The sequence below is a fragment of the Mustelus asterias genome, chromosome 13, assembly GCF_964213995.1.
Source record: "Mustelus asterias chromosome 13, sMusAst1.hap1.1, whole genome shotgun sequence".
Taxonomy (NCBI): Eukaryota; Metazoa; Chordata; class Chondrichthyes; order Carcharhiniformes; family Triakidae; genus Mustelus; species Mustelus asterias.
The window spans coordinates 95,433,411-95,453,984 of NC_135813.1; the positions used below are offsets into that span (position 1 = coordinate 95,433,411).

The 20,574-nt window shown below is 44.5% G+C and overlaps 1 protein-coding gene across 2 annotated transcripts in view; it reads left to right on the forward strand.

The window, feature by feature from the left end:
• The window catches only part of ptpn11a (protein tyrosine phosphatase non-receptor type 11a), a 65,257-nt gene that overhangs the window by 40,218 nt on the left and 4,465 nt on the right, over positions 1-20,574 (forward strand). The window contains exons 10-15 of one of the 2 annotated variants that reach the window (XR_013499399.1): positions 2,313-2,444; positions 2,574-2,728; positions 11,007-11,074; positions 11,893-12,058; positions 14,678-14,793; positions 18,542-18,644. Coding sequence is in view for 1 of the 2 variants with exons in the window: in XM_078227318.1 (XP_078083444.1) it covers positions 2,313-2,444; positions 2,574-2,728; positions 11,007-11,074; positions 11,893-12,044; positions 14,678-14,793; positions 18,542-18,611 (693 nt within the window). In the remaining variant the exon portion in view is untranslated. Of the gene's footprint in view, positions 1-2,312; positions 2,445-2,573; positions 2,729-11,006; positions 11,075-11,892; positions 12,059-14,677; positions 14,794-18,541; positions 18,645-20,574 lie in introns of those variants that run through there. The other variant, XM_078227318.1, reaches the window with a different exon arrangement.

Genomic DNA, 20,574 nt, shown 5'->3' on the forward strand with positions numbered 1-20,574 from the left:
CTCAACCTTGCCCCTCGCCTGAGGTTTGGTGATCCTCAGGTTAAATCACCACCAGTCACAGCCTGTGATCATATGATGACTTTACCTTATACTTCCTGAGTTCTTAACCCTCCTGTCCCCTCCCCACCTCCACTCTGCTCCAAGTCCTCTTCCTCTCTGCTGCTTATTACTTCATGACCTCTTTTTTTCCTTGTGCCCAATCCCAGATTTGGCAAAACCACCTTAAAAGTTACATCTACTCCCAAGCTCCGAATATCCATTGTGTGAATGCTGTGTATGTGCAGCAGCTCAGCCAATATCTCCGAGACAAATAGATCATCTTTCAGATGGTCCACCTTATCGGGCCCGACCCAAAACTTTAACCATCGGATGATAAAAGCAAAATGCTGCAGATTCTGGAAATCTGAAATAAAAACAGAAAATGCTGGATGATCTCAGTAGGTCTGGCAGCATCTGTGGAGAGAGAAACAGTTAATGGGCAGAATTCTCCCAAGAAAAAAAACCAAGTGCCATAAAAGCGAGAATAATGGAGAGATTCTGGTCTGTCAGGCGTGCCCCACACGGAATCCTCCCAGACTCTTTCAGAGTGTTTGGTGCCTAAACACGCTGGTGAGCCCGGCTTCAGAGCACTTGGGCACCGTTGCGCAAGGGGGGCCCCCGATCTCAGTATAATGGGAGACCCCCTTCCTCCTCCCTCACGGATATCAGACCCCCATTTCCCCTCCCCAACATGGTTCGCAGGTACCAAGTCTTCCTAATGGATCCCCCGCCTGACCCTCAACATGCCCCCCCACCCTCTCTCCCTCCCATCATGCTCCCCGACATGGCCCTGCCAGGTGGGCACTGCCCAATCAATGCCGCCTGGCCAGGCTTCGACCGCCCTCAGGCCTCAATAGCCGCCGAGCCCCCCCCCCCCCCCCCAAGTGTGGCCATCGCGCCCTGTCTCCCCTAGTGGAGACCAGTAGTAATTCTCACCATTATAGCGCCACGCCCAAAGGTTGGAGACTTCCGTGCGCTGGGAGTTGGAACGGGCTGTACATATTTAAGTGCTGCTTTAAATATGCTAATTGGCCTCGCGCCCTTTCTGGGCACAATCCGGGTTCGCACCTTTAGACAGGGGTCGGGAGACTTGCAAACTATTTGGCACTGGGTGCGAAACTAAATTTTAGGCCCGCAAGCTATTCTTCAGAACCGGCGCGATCTGCACCAGGCGTGGTGAGGTTGAAGAATCACCCCCCCCAATGTTTCCAGTCTGTATGACCCTTCTACAGAACTGAAGAGGGGTAGAAATGTAATGAATTATATACTAGAATGGGCAGTGGGGTGGGCGGGGGGGAATGGAAAGTCAGTAATAGGTCAGAACTATCAGATGATCATTATGTAAGCTTTGTTAATTTAACAGAAGAAACCTCCAACTAAATGTACGACTTTACACTGAAGGCTAACTTTATGGACATTTTGATTTGGATTGCTCTGACACCAGCATGACCGGCTACATGACAAACTCCTGTCATTAAATGTGGGGCTATTTTCTTCACCAACCTTTTGCTTTATTATGCCTCAGTGAGCACCTTGATGTTTTATAAATTAAACGCGTTAGAAGTGCATGTTGTATCCACTGGAACCAGAGGAGACAAAGAATTAAAAACGTTTATCAAAAGAATTTGGACAGTGAAAAGGAAAAGACTCTCTTCTCTGCAAAGTCAGTGATGAAGAATTGTTCATTTAAATGCACCACTCGGAGTAGGAGGAGAAATTGGGAGAAATGCCTTTGTGCACAGAGGTTTGTTGGAGCATGGAATCCTTTGCACCAGGGAGTGGTTGACGCAGAGACCGCTGCTTTTAAGGAAAAATTAGATAAATATTTAAAGGGGGAAATTGCAGTAAAAATGTAAGTGTACCACAGGACATGAGAACAGGGCTGAGCCTTGAATCTAAATCTGAACTTGAGAGTGAAGTTGGCTGAATGCTCTGCCTGACAGCACAACTCTTTTATATATTCTTCTCAATGAGGAGGAATTTCTTCAGCCAGCGAGCGGTGAATCTGTGGAACTCTTTGCCGCAGGAGGCTGTGGAGGCCAGGTCATTGAGTGTCTTTAAGACAGAGATAGATAGGTTCTTGATTAATAAGGGGATCGGGGATTATGGGGAAAAGGCAGGAGAATGGGGATGAGAAAAAAAATCAGCCATGATTGAATGGCGGAGCAGACTCGATGGGCCGAGTGGCCTAATTCTGCTATGTCTTATATCTGCACATAATGTACATCCCCATGTTTAAAGTAAACTTTTTTACACGAATGCATCTATTTCAGAGCAAATGTGTGAAATACTGGCCAGACGAGATGTCCTTGAAGGAATACGGTGGTATGCGTGTCAGGAATGTTCGCGAGAGCCCAGCCCACGATTATATCTTGAGGGAGCTCAAACTCTCTAAAGTAGGACAGGTAAGAGTGGGTGTAAGAATGGCCACAAGTGGAGGAGGGGGTGTGTGTGTCCGTGTGTGTGTGCGCGTTATTACTGGAGGGGCGAGAGTATCTCCCAGTTTCTGATATGAACGTAAATCTCTGTTTTAGGGGAGCACTGAAAGGACTGTGTGGCAATATCATTTCAAAACGTGGCCAGATCATGGCGTCCCCAGCGATCCGGGCGGCGTCCTGGATTTTCTGGAAGAAGTAAATATCAAACAGGAGAACATCCCAGAAACGGGGCCTATCGTCGTTCACTGCAGGTACAAGAATAGATTGGATTTGGAGGAGTGGATTTAACTTCAATAATCAGTCAACCTTTGATAGTTTTTGACAAGAGTCTTGTCTGAAACAGCCAATAATCTAACTGTTACTTTGTTTGAAAAGGAATTGGTATAATTGTTATTGATGGTCATCTGTGAGGTGCACCAAATGTCAGGCATTGCCTTCCTCTGGTTACGGCACCCGTTTCACCTGTGGTTGGGATGAAATGCCCCTTTTTCCTGTTAAGTGTAAGCTTTGACATGAAATAGCGATGGTGCAATTCCATTTCTAGTGTGTGTGAATCCACTGTCCCCATCTCGCATTAAATTGGCAGTTTCTGCTGTAGAAGCCGCACCAGGGTGACTGATTTCAGAAAATGGTCATCGAATCATAGAATCCCTATAGTGCAGAAGGAGGCCATTCGGCCCATCGAGCCAGCACTGACCACAATCCTATCCAGGCCATATCCTGTAACCCCACTTATTTACCCTGCTAATCCCCCTAATACTGGGGCAATTTAACATGGCCAACCTAACCCGTGCATCTTTGGAGTGTGGGAGGAAACCGGAGCACCCGGAGGAAACCCACGCAGACACGGGGAGAACGTGCAAACTCCACACACAGTCACCCGAGGCCGGAATTGAACCCAGGTCCCTGGCGCTGAGGCAGTGGTGCTAGCCACTGTGCCACCTCTATGGTGAGGTGTGCATCACCTCTTGCCATTGAACAGATCTTGAGGATTGGCAAATTGATTGGTGGACTAGTGGAAGTCCTGGCCTGTTAGAGCTTCAGAAATATTTGTCATCCACTCCGTAAGGTGAAAGGTTCTGCAATTAGAAAGCTTTCCACGCTGAGATTGCTTACCTAAATGTGGCTTTTATTCTTTGTCCACCGCCAACTGCCCCGACAAACTCCATCTTAAGATGTTAAGTGCTCATTAGATACAAACCCCAAGGTACAAGTTGCATCCTCTATCTCGACAAGTGGCTGCTTTTCATGTGGGAGCTTTAACACCAAAGCGACATTATTTTGCTGCTTCATCAGTGCTGAGTCCAACCCTATTCTCACGAATTCTGTATGCCCATCTTCCAACACCCCTGCCTCACGCACACACGGGGCTTGCCCACTATCTGGGATTGCTGAAGCCACGTGCAGCAATCCTACTGTCACTCCAGCTAATTCAGCACAAATCAGAAGTCAGACCTTCCTGGTTTTGTCCTGCGGGTTTGGTTCTGGTCTGCAGTAAGACTGTACTGTATTATTATTTATCCACAGTGAGAAAAGAGGTATGGAGGATTACGTGCCATTACTGTAAATGTAGCAGGCATTGTAAAGTTAGATTTTATTTTAAAGTGCTGTTCCAGCCCAGGAATTCAATTATCTCGTAACCTTGCTCTCAAAGTCCAGAACAGTACTTTTATTTTTGAAAAATTGTTTTAATGTTGTAAAGCTTCCACATCATGTCACTAGTTAAGATATTTCAGGAGTCGGTTAGCTCAGTTGGCTGGACGGCTGGTTCATGCTGCAGAGTGATGCCAACAGCACAGGTTCAATTCCCGTAGCGGCTGTGGCTATTCATGAAAACCCCCCTTCTTAACCTTACCTCTTGCCTGAGATGTGGTGATCCTCGGGTCAAATCACCACCAGCCTATGGTCATCTGGGACTATGGCGATTTTACCTTGCCTTTTACCTAAAAGTATTTCTATGTAAATGGATAAGTTCCAGTGAATATAAACTGGAGGTAATTTTGTGATGATCTTACAACAGTTCAATTGGACCCTTGCTGTAGATTCCACTGCCATTGCTCATTATTTAAGCTGAATGGTGTTGGACTAGCCAGGAAAGAGATTGAGGGGAGATCTGAGAGCGATAATAAATTTAATACTTACCATGTCCAGTTATTACAAAGCAGCAATCAACAAAGCAAACATTGCTGAGCTGAATTGGAAATCAGAGTGTAAATCTGACACTGTCACGCTGAAGCTCTTTAGAGCTTGCACAAGTCTCACATTTATTTCCCTTTTGAGCAGTAAAGCAAAATAAAAATATTCAAGCCCTGAGAGTATTACAGTAAAGACCGTGGGGGCAGCACGGTGGCACAGTGGTTAGCATTGCTGCCTCTCAGCGCCAGGGACCCGGGTTCGATTCCCAGCTTGGGTCACTGTCTGGGTGGAGTTTGCACGTTCTCTCCGTGTCTGCGTGGGTTTCCTCCGGGTGCTCCGGTTTCCTCCCACATTCTGAAAGACGTGCTGGTTAGGTGCATTGACCCGAACAGGTGCCAGACTGTCGCGACTAGGGGAATTTCACAGTAACTTTGTTGCAGTGTTAATGTAAGCCTTCTTATGATTAATAAATTAACTTCTGTTGTTGGACCAAAGGAATTAGAATAGGTTAGGAAAATTTGGACTCAAACTTTGTGAGGCGTTTAAGAAGGACTGCTTTGACAAAGGGTCATCTGGACTCGAAACGTCAGCTCTTTTCTCTCTTGACAGATGCTGCCAGACCTGCTGAGATTTTCCAGCATTTTCTCTCTTGGTTTAAGAAAGGCCCTTTTATTTGTTTATAAGATACTAATTGGAATTAATTGGTTAATCTAGAGTACAATTTTAGCTTGCACAACTGCAACGGATTTGATAAGGCAAATTCAGAATGGATGGCAGGAAACAACTTCTTCACTCAGTGATACCCTGGGGAGAATAGTTGGGACAGAAACTCTGGAATCACTCTTGAGACAAGATACTGTGAGGGAAGAAAATAAGTTCCCATTGACCATAGGACCATAAGATATGGAGCAGAATTAGGTCATTTGACCCATCGAGTCTGCTCCGCCATTCGATCATGTTGATATGTTTCTCAACCCCATTCTCCTGCCTTCTCCCCGTAACCTATAAGACCTACTAGGAACAATTTAGCATGGCCAATCAACCTAACCCATGCATCTTTGGATTGTGGGAGGAAACCGGAGCACCCGGAGGAAACCCACGCAGACACGGGGAGAACGTGCCGACACCACACACAGTTACCCAAGCCGGGAATCGAACCCAGGCCCCTGGTGCTGTGAAACAGCAGTGCTAACCACTGTGCCACCATGCCGCACGGAAGGATTCCTTCAGCATGGATTTGGGCAATGATTTTCCTGACGATGGCAAGTAGGGATATTCCTCAGTTGTCTGCTTTATCTCCCTCCTTGAAGATGGTGGTGATGACAGCATTCCTGAGATTGACAGGAATGACTTCTCCCAGATTTTCAGCAACAGCTGATGGAGATGACAGGTGATCTCTCCTCCAAATTTGAAAATCTCTACTGGAATCCCATCCATTCCTGCGGCCTTTCCATTCTTCCTGTGTTTAACGGCATCTTCGACTTTGTCTGTGCTTGGTGGGAGTCTATGGGGATTTCCTCAAACACATTCTCGTGTATAATTGTATCACAGTTCAGGAGTTCTTGTTCTCACCATCGAAGGCTGATGTTTTCTCTGTCTCAAATTCTGTCCATACTCCACACCAGTTTGAGGCTTAGGGTGTTGGGTCCATATATTGCCTTGGTGGCACTGAAGAACCCCCCAGGTGCCGTGCTTGTTGGCGAGGAGTCCACCATTGGTTCTTGATATCTCTAGTTCTTTATACCTCTGCCTTTGCTGATAGGTGAACTCTCCTCTTTGCTGGTTGTATGGTTTTCCCAGGCGCAGCAAGCTTTTCCTTGTCTTGTTGATGAGGTCTTGAATGGTGTGGTCGTTCTTGCTGAACCAGTCTTGCTGTTTCCAGGTCTTGTAGCCAAAGGGTTTCTTCCACTTTTTCTCCACTCCATTAAAATAAACACTCTGGAGATCTTGGAGAAAACATTGTTGGAATTTCACTTGCATGCTTGGCTGTTGAAGCCACTTAACTTTGATCTTTTCTCTGAGCTGTTTCTTCATCCTGTGCTGCTTCTGGTGGAGATTGATGAACATGGAGGTGTGGATGAGTCGATGGTCTGTCCAGCTGTCATCGGCATTGCCTTGGTGATGAGGGCATCCTTTTGGTCTCTGGATCGGACGATGTCTAAGTTGATCATGTGCCGGTGCTTTGATTGTGGATGTGTCCAGGAAGTCTTGAACTTGTCTTTTTGGCCGAAGAGTGTGTGACAAGCTGGTGTTCCGTGCATTTGGTGGGCAGGAGAACCCCATTGCAGTCGCAATTCCCAAATCGTTCCTTTCCAGAGTTGGGAATCCTTTCCAGCCCTGTCGTTGAAGACCTCCAAGAGGATGACCTTATCTTCCTTGGGAATGTTGGAGAGTATGCCTCCTTTGGATACATCAATGGCATCAAGGGGGTGTGGGCAGTCATGACTGTTGCCAGCTGGTTCTTGGCAAGTTGTAGTCTGAGGGACATGAGGCTTTTGTTGACGCTGACTGGGAGCGCCGAGAGTCAGTTGACAAATTTGTTCTTGATCGTGAATCCAATTCCGTGCATCCTGGGCTGATCCTCGGGTTTTCCTCTCCAAAAGAAGGTGTAACCACGGCCATCTTCCCACAGCTGCCCTTCGGGACTCTTGCAGAACAGTGACATCAATGTTAAAGTGCCTGAGTTCACGGGCAGATCTCTGTTCCGGTCGATTCTTTTGCTCATTATCCATGAGGATTTGTATATTCCAAGTTCCAAAACTGTGTTTTAATTGTTGATTTTCTGGCTGCAGATAGATGAGCTAGGTTGTGGACAGGACAGATTATTTTTGGGGCATCTTTTCCTGTCCACCGCCTATGTACCAATCCAAAGCTAGAGGCTTCCAGATCTCGCGGTCCAGTTCCCGTCACCTCTCGCCGATTGTTGCAGGACCCGTCTGTGTGGGATGTGCTGGTTTCCTCCAGGTAGACGCCTGGGACATCTTTTAACATGGGTATGCCATTGCACAGTCCTTGACAGAGGGTGGGTCCAGTTCCAGTAACAAGGGGACCTCGATGACGGGGGTTCTCCCTCCCGCTGCAGCCTTCACCCGCCATCACAGCCGTTGATACCATATGAGTATCTTCAGCCTGATCCACCGTTGAAGGCTTGTTTTGGATTGTGCTTTGTCTGGTTTCTCACCTCCGACATTATCATGGGTGACCTAGCTGGGAGGTTCAGACTCCCGACAAGCATCTCTCTCGGGATCAACGGAGCGTTCAAGCCTCTCCAGCACGGCAAGGTGGCAATCCGAGGAAAGGTCTTTGTATCAAGCTGCTATTACAGAAAGTAGCAGAGCGGTGATTGTAGAATTGGCTACACTGTAACTTGAATGGTCCCAATGGGAAGCAGATGGCTGCTTTATGGCACGGAACATTCCAGTAGCTGTTCCTCTGCTGCCTAATTGGCGAAACTTAAGTTTAAATATCCTGCAAAGTGATTTCCAAAAGCCTTGTCACCTGTTAATAGGTTTAAAATAATATCATCTATGATTTGATTTATTATTGTCACATATTAGTATACAGTGAAAAGTGTAGTTTCTTGCGCACTATACAGACAAAGCATACCGTTCATAGAGAAGGAAAGGAGAGGGTGCAGAATATAGTGTTACGGTCATAGCTAGGGTGTTGAGAAAGATCAACTTAATGCCAGTTGTCAGAAGGGTACAGAACTTAGCCCTGCGTGGGTTTCCTCCGGGTGCTCCGGTTTCCTCCCACAGTCCAAAGATGTGCGGGCTAGGTTGATTGGCCATTCTAAATTGCCCCTTAGTGTCCCGGGATGCATAGGTTTAGAGGGATTAGTGGGTAAATATGTAGGGATATGGGGATAGGGCCTGGGTGGTATTGTGGTTGGTGCAGACTCGATGGGCCGAATGGCCTCTTTCTGCACTGTAGGATTCTATGAATCGTAAGCTTTCTCTGAGACAGCAGCAGGGCATGATATATCTGTCCACACCCTTCACATATTCCCCAGTCACTAAGATGCACTTATAGTAACCTGCTTACGATGTATCATGATGTGGAGATGCCGGCGTTGGACTGGGGTAAGCACAGTAAGAAGTCTCACAACACCAGGTTAAAGTCCAACAGGTTTATTTGGTAGCAAATACCATAAGCTTTCGGAGCAATGCTCCTTCGTCAGATGGGGACCACTCCATCTGACGAAGGAGCATTGCTCCGAAAGCTTATGGTATTTGCTACCAAATAAACCTGTTGGACTTTAACCTGGTGTTGTGAGACTTCTTACTGTACAACGTATCACACAGAGCTGGGAGCAAGTCCCTTTTGTCTTAACTTGAATGTTTATATTAAATGTTTCTTTTAATTCACAAATATTTGGGATCTGTTTTAGAGCGTGCAAAGTGACACTTTACTGATGTGATTTTTTTTTTAATATCACCCCTCAGCAACCCTGTCCTAAAGCTGGGGAATCCAGTAGATCACCCGAGTTTTTAAATTTATAGTTCATTAGTGTCACAGGTAGGCTTACATTAACACTGCAATGAAGTTACTGTGAAAATCCCCTAGTTGCCACACTCTGGCGCCTGTTCGGATACACGGCGGGAGAATTTAGCACGGCCGATGCACCCAACCAGCACGTCTTAAGGATTGTCAATTTTTTTTAATGTGCTGTTTGACCTGAAACAATCTCAACCCGATCCTATCGTCAGCCAGTATCCATTTATATTGCCAGTTCGGGGAGCCTCTAGAATTTGCCAACACTTGAGACTAGCGTAGCTTCCCTACTGTCACCCATGCAGAGATGAGTGAATCCAACACAGGCTAAGGATGGAATCTGGTAACATCCTGGTCTACGTGACTTTAAGGACGGCACAGGGTGGCACTGCTACCTCACAGCGCCAGAGAACTTGGGTTCAATTCTGGCCTCCGGTCACTGTCTGTGTGGAGTCTGCATGTTCTCCCCCTTCTGCGTGGGTTTCCTCCGGGTGCACCAGTTTCCTCCCACAGCCCAAAGATGTGCGGGTTAGGTTGATTGGCCATGCTAAATTGACCCTAGTGTCAGGGGATTAACGGTAAATAAGTGGGGTTACAGAAATATAGGTGGGTGGGATTGTGGTCGGTGCAGTCTCGATGGGTCGAATGGCCTCTTGCACTGTAGGGATTCTATGATTTAAAGATTCTATGAATTTGAGATTCCAATGCAGAGCTGGTGGCAGTTGAAGTGAGGTTTCATCTTCTGCCAAAAGCTGGTCACTGGACCATGCTGGTCTGGTGTGGTACAGGGTTTATAGATACAAACAGCTACTTAAATACTGACAGTAATCTTTTGGCATGGTGAAAACTGCTTTAATCTTCAAGTCAACTGAAACATTGAGAGAGTTGATGGTGCATTTTAATATTTACACTCACTCCCCCCATTGGAAGGGAAAGCAGGCAAAAAATAATCAGTGCACATCTTAACTGTGGATTTGCAAATCCTCCAGAATAATACTGTTGAAGCAGCATCCTGCAGAGCAAAAGGATGAATGATTGAATTTACTTTTTAAACCCTTTTTGTTTTCTTGCAAATTTTCTCCTCTGACTCCTGCTGACTCACTGGGGAACTGAAGCCATTGGCCCACGATACCTGAAGTGTGCAATTTTTAAAAAGCTGTATCAGCGGGTTATATATAACCGAGTGGACATCAAATCAGAATCCAGACCTGTCCTTGCTCATTCACACTCTTTCCAACAGAATTAACAATGGGAACACACTCATTTTCTTATTCTATCTCTCTCGCCCTCGCCTCCATTCGCTCCACCCTTCCCTACTCACTGTTTCCCTCCTAAATGGTAAATCTCCCTCTGCTCATTAAACATAGAAGGTTTATAGAGTTCCTACTTTATGAATTCATTGTCAGCATCAAACACTCCTATCTCAGACATGAGAATGAAACACTTCCTGTGATGCACGGTGGCACAGTGGTTAGCGCTGCTGCCTCACAGCGCCAGGGTACGCAGGTTCGATTCTGACCTTGGGTGACCGCCTGTGAGAAGTTTGCATGTTCTCCCCATGTCTGCGTGGGTTTCCTCCCACAGTCCAAAGACGTGCTGGTTGGGTGGATTGGCCATGCTGAATTGTCCCTTGGTGTTAGGAGGATTAGTAGGGTAAAGACGTGGGGTTATAGGGATAGGGCCTGGGTGGGATTGTTGTTGGTGCAGACTCGATGGGCTGAATGGCCTATTCTGCACTGTAGGGATTCTAGGATGCGCTTTAGCCCTGACTGCAGAATAATCCCTGTCAATGCGCATTTAATTGTCAATTTTAATCTCTGATTGAAGTCGTAACTTCATTACTTTGGGAACTAATCCTTGGGTTATAATCTTGAAAATCCAATCTCTTTTTACCAACAGTGCAGGGATTGGGCGCACGGGGACTTTTATTGTGATCGACATCCTCATCGATATCATTAGAGAGAAAGGTAGGTGTGAAACCCGGTGTCCATTCACAGCGGCCTTCTGCCAATTATCTTTCCACAAAAGAAGCGATTCTCTTCCAACTATTGTAGAAACTCAATCATTTTGAATTGTAAGAAATGAAATTGATATCCAAGTTGACAAGAGCTTCAGCGACTGAACACACAGTCTGATTTTCTGTTCCTGTGTGTAGTCTGCCTCATCAGTGCAAAGGCAGGGCCAGTCTGCCACAGCTTTTAAATCAAACAGTTCTAAATTTCTCTTGTCCTGTGTGAGTGGTGGGAAATAACACGCTTTGGTGTATAAGCATTTGGAGCAGTTTGTGACACAACTCTTAAGCATGTTCATAGAGTCATTAGAGGTTTACAGCATGGAAATAGGCCCTTCGGCCCAACTTGTCCATGCTGTCCTTTTTTTTTAAACCCCAAAGCTGGTCCCAATTGCCCGCTTTTGGCCCATATCCCTCTATACCCATCTTACCTATGTAACTGTCTAAATGCTTTTTAAAAGACAAAATTGTACCCGCCTCCACTACTACCTCTGGCAGCTTGTTCCAGACACTCACCACCCTCTGTGTGGAAAAAGTTGCCCCTCTGGACCCTTTTGTATCTCTCAGTTTGGTTTAGGAAACCTGGCCAGCAGCTACGAGTTGGGCCTGTTTCCGTGCTGCATGTCTCTCTGACCTGATCTGAAACGTTTGTTCATGTCAGTATTGTGCTGGGCTCTGTTGAATTATACTTTGTGAGTTAGGGTTTTGGGAGTGGCTTGATACGCAGATCCTTCAGTGGGGATATGATGTGTAATGTGGGATTTTGCACTGTAGGTGTAGATTGTGACATCGATGTCCCAAAGAGTATCCAGATGGTGCGGTCGCAGCGTTCTGGGATGGTTCAGACAGAGGCTCAGTACAGATTCATTTACATGGCTGTTCAGCACTATATCGAAACACTGCAGCGTCGGATCGAGGAGGAGCAGGTACAACACATTCAGTGAGCAGAAATGTTAACACTTGTACTATTTAATATGTTCTTTTCCACAAGCAATTGTCTTTCCACTGCCCTGTTTATAGCTAGTTGTTCATTGCGACTACAATTTGTGTAGATTTAGACAGGTAATTGACTTCCACCGATGGGGCAGAGCCCTTCTACCAGCTAGTGCTTGGAGAAGGAGATTGAGTGGGTAAGGTGTTTTGATCATATAGAATGTGTAAATAAATTAGATACGTCCTCATAGGGAGATCCTGACTGTTACGGGTAGCTGAGAAACATTTGCTGTCATTCTTCAGTTAATATTGGCACAGTGGTTAGCACTGCTGCCTCAAAGCACCAGGGACTCGGGTTCGATTCCCGGCCTGGGTCACTGTCTGTGCAGAATCTGCATGTTCTCCCCCATGTCTGCATGGGTTTCCTCCGGGTGCTGCGGTTTCCTCCCCCAGTCCAAAGATGTGCGGGTTAGGTTGATTGGCTATGCTAAATTGCCCCTTTAGTGTCAGGGGGATTAGCAGGGTAGATACGTGAGGTTATGGGGATATGGCCTGGGTGGAATTGTTGTCGGTGCAGGTTCGATGGGCTGAATGGCCCCCTTCAGCAACGGTAGGGATTCTATGATTCTCAGAGATATATATATATATATATTACTGTTTTAGGTGTAAACAAACTAATGGGCTCAGTTAGGCATAGCTACATCACAGAGGGCTGTGTTAAACTGAGATCCAGGTCGTGAGAAGGAAGATGCATCTCTAATATCCAACACACAGGAAATAGCTGGGTTTATTTTCCATTTCCCGTCTGTAGATTTCAGTGGGGGAAAAAATAGTATCCGGCCCACTGCAGAGAAGAGAAGTTCTCTCTAAACTTTAATGGGTATAAACCATAAGGTTTGCCTTTTTTTTAGTGAATCCAGTGTGCTCTGGTATTAGGCTGGTAGAGTGTGTACCTGCACAGAAATGCTCTTCAGAGACAAGACTCCAGAGCTGCATTGACCTGGATTCCTCTCTCAGTCCAAAGATATGCAGGTTAGGTGGATTGGCCATGCTAAATTGCCCCTTAGTGTCAAGGGGATTAGTAGGGTAAATCTGTGGGGTTACGGGGATAGGGACTGGGTGGGATTGTGGTCGGTGCAGGCTTGATGAGCCAAATGGTTGCCTCCTGCACTGTAGGGATACTAGTTTGGTTAATGGGATACGTAGTAAAGTTTGGTGATGACACAAAGCTGGGTGGCATTGTGAGCACTAGAGGTGGAAGCATAGTAGTAACATTGCAAAGAGATATTAATAGATCATATGAACGGATAAAACTGGAAATTTGAGGCAAATGAGTCATCCACTTGAGACCTATACGGATGGAACAGGATAATTTCTAAATGGACAGCTGGAAACAGTGTAGATTCAAAGCAATTTGTGGGTCCAGGTACGTAGAATATTGGTCATGAACGGGTCCAGAAAATAATTTAGAAGACCAGCAGATTGCTGCTGGCCTTTAGAGCTAGAGGGCTGGAATATAAGGGGCAGAAGTTGTGCTACAGCTATACAAAGTCTTAAGCCACACGTGGAGTGCTGTGAGCAGTGCTGGGCATCATACTTAGAGAAGTATGTATTAGCCTTAGGGACTATGCGGCCTAGATTTGTCAGATTGATATTTGGATTTCAAGGGAGGGTTAAATTACAAGGCGAGGTTATTTAATTTGATTTATTATTGTCACATGAATTGGGATACAGTAAAAAGTATTGTTTCTTGCGGCGCTGTACAGACCAAGCATACCGTTCATAGAGAAGGAAAGGACAGAGTGCAGAATGTAGTGTCATAGCTAGGGTGTAGAGAAAGATCAGCTTAAGTGAGGTAGGTCCATTCAAACGTCTGAATAAAAGCATTGTTAGCGAGTTTAAAAGAGTTAGAATGAAGTTTTAGAAGCATAGAACGAGTGCAAAAGATAGAATTAGAAGGTATGTTGGACACAGCTCGCACAAAGTCGCCTCGCTCTGGCGCCACCTTGGCGCTAGTCAATTTTTACACAATTTTACATAAAATAAGGTAGTATTCTCTGGAATTTGAAGGTTAAGGGGCGATTAGTTTGGTTTCCAATATATAACAAAGAACAGAACGATAAAGAAAAACTATCTCCACTGGTCGGGGAGACTGGAACTGATGGGGGGCATGGTCTAAAAATTAGAGACTGACCATTCAGGAGTGAAGCCAGGAAACACACACGGGGTGGTCGCGGTTTGGAACTGTCTCCCGCAAACAGCAATTGATGCTGGACCAATTGTTAATTCTCAATCAGAGATGGATAGACTTTTGTTAACCAAAGGTCTTAAGAATGTTTATATGGACTCAATCACAGCTCAGCCACGATTTGATTGAATTGTGGAACAGGGGCTAAACTAAATGGCTGTTCCAAAGGCGGATATAGAATATTTGAGGGACTCCATTACATATTTGTGCAGCAAAGAGTACACTCTGGATCTGTGGGTAAGGGGAGGAGAAACCTGTTCTGTTTTTATTAAAGGCAAAAGATTAGAATGATGATATAATTCTTTCCCAAAATAACTCTGCCTGTATTGAACAAATTCTTGCGTCAGACGTATCTCATGAGGTCCCTGACTTTTCCAGAAAAGCAAGATAAAAGGCCGTGAATACACAAACATCAAATATTCCTTATCGGACCTGACGTGTGGAGGAGATCAAAGTCCTTTCCCACCCTGCACACCTAACCCAGCATGTACAGAGTAAGTACATCCATTCTGCATGATTTTACAATATCCTCACTCCTGCTGTAAGGGTGTAATTCATGCATGTCTTAACTCTTTGCTCCCACTGGTTATATAAGATTGACTCGTGGTTGAAGTGGATGGTTTATTTTAACTCTGCTTGAATGCAGCACAGACTAATGAGAGGGAAATGTCTCTTTTGTACTGGCTGCAGGGGTTCAAAGGGAAATGAGTTTGACGTCGCAAACCGTAATGAAGGTTGGAGAAATGTAATATCATGCGGTGCATTGAGGTCCCCTTCTGAAGTTGAGGCAAAACAGAAGGAGCTTTACTTCATAGACAGGATTTTTAGGCTTTGGGTCATCCAGACTCGAAACGTTGGCTCTATTAGAGTCATAGAGCAATACAGCACTTCGGCCCAATTGGTCCATGCTGACCATGATGCCTTTCCAACTAGTCCCAATTGCCCGCATTTGGCCCATATCCCTCTAATCCTTACCAATCCATGCGCTTATCTAAATGCTTTTTAAAGGTTGCTATTGAGCCTGTCTCAACCACTTTCTCTGGCAGCTCATTCCATACATGCTCTACTCTCCATGAAGAAGTTGCCCCTCAGGTCTCCTTTAAATCTTTCCCCTCTCACTTAAACCTATGGCCTCTAATTTTCAATTTCCCTACCCTGGAAAAAGACTGTGTGTTCACCCTATCTATGTCCCTCATGATTTTATACACCTAAATAAGGTCATCCCTCATTCTCCTACATTCTAAAGAATAAAGCCCTACCCTGGCCAACCGCTCCCTCTTACTCAGGCCCACTAGTCTTGGCAACATCCTTGTAAATCATCTTTCCAGTTTATCAATGTCTTTCCTATAACAGGGTGATCAAAACTGTATACAATACTCCAAGTCCAGTCTCATCAATGACTTATACAATTGCAACATAATATCCCAACTCCTATACTCAATGCCCTAACTGAAGGCCAGTGTGCTAAATGCCTTCTTCACCACTCTGTCCACCTGCGTTCAATGAAGTATGTATTTGTACTCCTAGATCTCTCTGTTCCTCAACACTCCTCAGGGCCCTCCCTTCCACTGTACAAGTCCTACCCTGATTTGACTTGCCAAAGTGCAGCACCTCACACTTATCTGTATTGAAATCCATTTGCCAATCCTCGGCCCACTTCCCTAACTGATCAAGATCCCCCCTGTAATTTTTGATAACCTTCTTCGCTGTCAACGATACCTCCTAATTTAGTATCATCCGCAAACTTACTAACCATGCCTTGTACATTCACATCCAAATCATTTACAATGATAACATAACCACGGACCCAACACAGATCCCTGAAACACACCACTAGTCACAGGTCCCCAGTCCGAGAAACAACCTTCAACCATCGCCCTCTGCTTCCTACCATCAGACCTGCTGAGATTTTCCAGCATTTTCGGTTATTTCAGATTCCAGTATCCACAGTATTTTGCCTTTATTAATGTACGATTGTCACCACCATTAGACTACGTAGTACTGGTATCTGTATCTGGCCTTTCTCGAAACTGGAAGTGTGTATGCTTCCCTGAACCTAGCCAGGGTTATCGCCGACTGTAACAGTCATGATTTAATGGGGATTAAACACTGGGGATCTGTTGATTCTAACACGCATGCCCAATCAAATCACAATGAAATATATTGATCCAGAGTTTTCTGTTGAAATAACAGCAAGAGTAATGGCCTCTCACTGTTATATATGGGCAAATGTATAGCAATTTCAGGCAGACACAGGATCAAATGTAAATATCTAAAAGTTGCTGCAGAGTTGTACCACATGACTGTTAGCTTTGCAAAAGCAGCTTCGTGTTCTCAACCTTGTCAATTTTATCGACAACTTGTTTTATTTGCCCATTAAACTTGCAGCAGAAAGTTAAGTCTAATTAAGTGTAATTATCCTTTTTAATGATGTGATAAGTGTTATTGGCTGCCAGTGCTAAAAATAAACTATTGCAAGTGTGGAGTATCATTCTATCAGGTTTTTAATTTTTGGGGAAGATTATAAAAATGTCTTTTTTTCCCCTTTATTGTTTTTCTTTCAATCCAATCTTACTTTCTCTCCATTTTTCTCTTTCTGTAACTGTTGAATTCACCCCCTTTAATTCATCCTCCTCCTCAGTTCCTTTTGTGTTTACTTCTCAATTCGTGGTTAAGGAGATACCCTGTTGATTGAAGTTCCAGATTCCCTGTTTCTTTTGCTGCGCCGTTGTCAGCTCATATTTCCAGCAACCTTCTGGGCAAAACTATTCAGAGCTGAAAGGTGCTGGGGCAACTCTCACGAATGGCAGATGCCACCAGATGCCCTGTTAACAGCAAATTTTGACCCTTTTATATCCTTGGAGTGTCAAAACAGTCATTGATTTTAGGTTTGTTTAAGCTTTAAAATCTTTACCTGCGCTGAAAGGAGACTTGGCGTTGGGGGTGAGTAATGATGCTACAGTGCATGTAATTTATTGGGACTCTTAAATAAATATCACTAGAGTACTGTATCACTTGGGTGAGACAGCTTTTATCTGATTACTCTAGGACTCCTATCTGTACTTGGTTTTAAATGCCTTACTTAGGTTGATTTTCTGTAGTGTGTGGGTGAAGGGTGATTATTTGTATTTGGTTCAAACATGTAAATGGTCCTGTGATTCCACAGGGAGCGCACTAATTCCATTGCTCGTAATGGGAGTTCTCATGAGTTGAAAAATTCCCATCATAGGAACAGCGCTCTCCTGCTGATTAGACTCTCAGTGAGGTGAGCTGGGGAAAAGTATCGAATTATGGTGTCAAAGGCATTCGCTGAATTAATCTCTCAACGATCAATTTAGGGAAAATATTGGGAGTGAAATTGGAATGCTTTTTTACTGGAAATGTTTGGGATCATAATTTAATTTTGTTAACATCCTGCAATACTGTTTGTCTTGGAATTATTGAAAATGATGCCTGGTTGTGTTCTCTTCTTAGCAACATGCTGCAGTTAAGAAATAAAAACCAATCCCGAACTATAGCATTGGTAAAATATATGAATTAAAACAATGTTATTGTGATGAGAACTGTGTTAATAACACCTGCACAAAGTCAGGTGTTATTGTTGTGATAATTTAGTGCCACAATGTTGTTAAGATGGTACTTAGCAATATTACTGTGCAAAATGACATTGCATTTAATACCACAGGAGTAGCGGATGAATATTTATCATACCAGTGGTCAGGAATGCATTAATGGATTGCCTTATGGTATGGTGGTAATGAGTTAGCTTTGTAGTTCATAACCACATGCTGATTTTGAATGAAGAATTCCCGAATGTGTGGTGCAGTGAAATGTTAGTTGCTTTTGTGATGGTTTTCTGTACTAAATCTCTCCCCCCACCCCCACATGAGCTCCAAAGGGTGTCACACATTATCGATGATATCTGCTGTATATAACGACTGTGCAATGCTGTGTTACTAGTGTTTATGTAGCTATTTTCTCTGGGATCAGGTGCAGGTACCAGCCACAAGTAAAAACCAATCTGTTGCTACAAACCCAGACAGAACTGGAGGTGAGACAAATTATTAGTTTAGTGTTGGGGTATGGAGTTTGAGAGAAAAACAGTTGGGGTACAAAGAATCATGTGTTTAGAGGGAGATGGATGGTAAGATGGATCAACGAAGACCCAGGGACTAGTTATGATAGTGATGTGTACACACTCAGTGGTGAACACATTTTACTCAACACTGTCTTCTGGTGCAGGATGAAAGACGAGGGTGGCCGTATCTATGAAAACGTTGGCTTGATGCAGGCGCAAAAGGGCCATAGATGAGATGATGCCAGGGTTTCAAACAGAATACAAAAGGTAAGATTTATACTTCTTATCTCCCCTGTTGAATAAAATGATGCTTATTCACTTGCCTTTCAAACCTCCTGAGCAGGTGTCCCTAAGGTGGGATAGAGGATACAACAGCGTATGAAACCTTCGACTTTTGCAATGTAAAAATGCTTCCTTTCTTCAGAAGATACTGACTCCTGACTGGGCTACAGATCCTCAGGCAGCAAGAGCCACTAATCACCTCCCATCGTGTGGGACATCAAACCTAACCCTAATCCTGTGCTCTTCCGAACATGTGAGCATTTGCTTAAAAAATGTAATTGAAAACTGATATGGAGCAGGAGCCTTGTCTGTTTACTCCCTGTCTGAGCCGTGGATCAGTTATACAGCTGTATTCGCTGTGTAGCTGAGAGCAGCTCATTTGACAGTTACAAACCCCGTCGAAACTGATAGCTTTAAAAAAAATAGAATTCAATTCCCAGTGACTAATTTAAATGGATTATACAAAGATTTTCAAGTTTTAAGACTTTTACTGTATCCATCAACTAAACATCTAGTGAGTAACTAATACTCTAAACCACACAAAGTTGATCTTTATTAATGTTTTAATGCAGCTGATAACCTTTGCTGCATACATATATATTATAACAAACATGCCCACCACAGCGTTACAGTATTTATAGTAAACAATCCAAAGCCACTCCCAGCTTCCAATGTCTCCCCATTTACCAAGTCGTAAAGTTGAGTGACCGTCACAAAGCGGTTCCCTCTATTTCCAAACTGATTACCGGGATAAGATTTACCCTGGAGATTTTATTTCCCCTCGGCCTTGGCAGAGCAATTCTCCCAGACATTTTTGGATTGCTACAGGATGTGTCTTCAACCAGAGATCCGTCCTTCTTCCCACATTCTACCCAGGTAACTGGTGAGAATTCTCAGCAGCTTCTCTCTGCTGACCACATCAGCATTCTAGTCTCTTTCTGTGAGACCTTTCTCCATCTCTCCTTTCCTAAGGTCTAAAACCTTCCAGACTGGAAGTCTTTTTACACTTTGCTCCCAGTAAGTCTCAACCTGAACCCCTCTGTCCTCACGGTAACCAAACTACCCAGGCTTCTTGTTGGACAGAATCTAAAGCCGACCTCATCGCCACCTTCATTCACCTGTTTAACCTTGCATTAAAGAGACTGCCCCAAGACGACATCACCGTATAAAATATTGTATCCTTAACATGGTTAAAAACTAAACCTGGTTGTCCTTCTGTTCTATAGGGTTGAGTATCAGGCCACTTATATAACCAGCAGAGAATCACACATGATTTGTAAATCATGGTTTATTTTATCTGTATACTAGCACAGTGAAGTTTACATTGTTACTGGTATGTTTTGAAGCTTGGAAGTTGGAATTTCCTCTTATGCTTATGATCACAGCTGTTGGTTTAGGGTGATCGAGCTTGGCTGCTCTTGTGTCTCTCCAGTAACCAGCGAAGAAGGGCAATTTGTAGGAACGAAGCAGAGCTCTGGTCCAACTTTGGTGCAGTGCCTCATTACAATCTCTCCGTATTTTCCAGCCACAGGGATGACTCTTCTCAGCAATTTCACAAGTTATGATTTTGTTTTCTAAAGATGCTAACGACAGTGTGGGTTAGACAATTAGAACCCCAGATCCCAAAAACTGACCCTGACAACACTATAGGAGTGTGTTTAAAATCGAGGTTACGTTACTGGTTTAGTAATCCAGAGGCCTGGACTAATGATCCTGAGTAAGGAGTCTAACAACACCAGGTTAAAGTCCAACAGGTTTATTTGGTAGCAAACGCCACTAGCTTTCGGAGCGCTGCTCTAATGATCCTGAGACATGTTCATTTTCCACCACGGTGGGTGGCACAGTGGTTAGCACTGCTGCCTCTCAGCGCTAGGGACCTGGGTTCGATTCCCAGCTTGGGTCTGTGTGGAGTTTG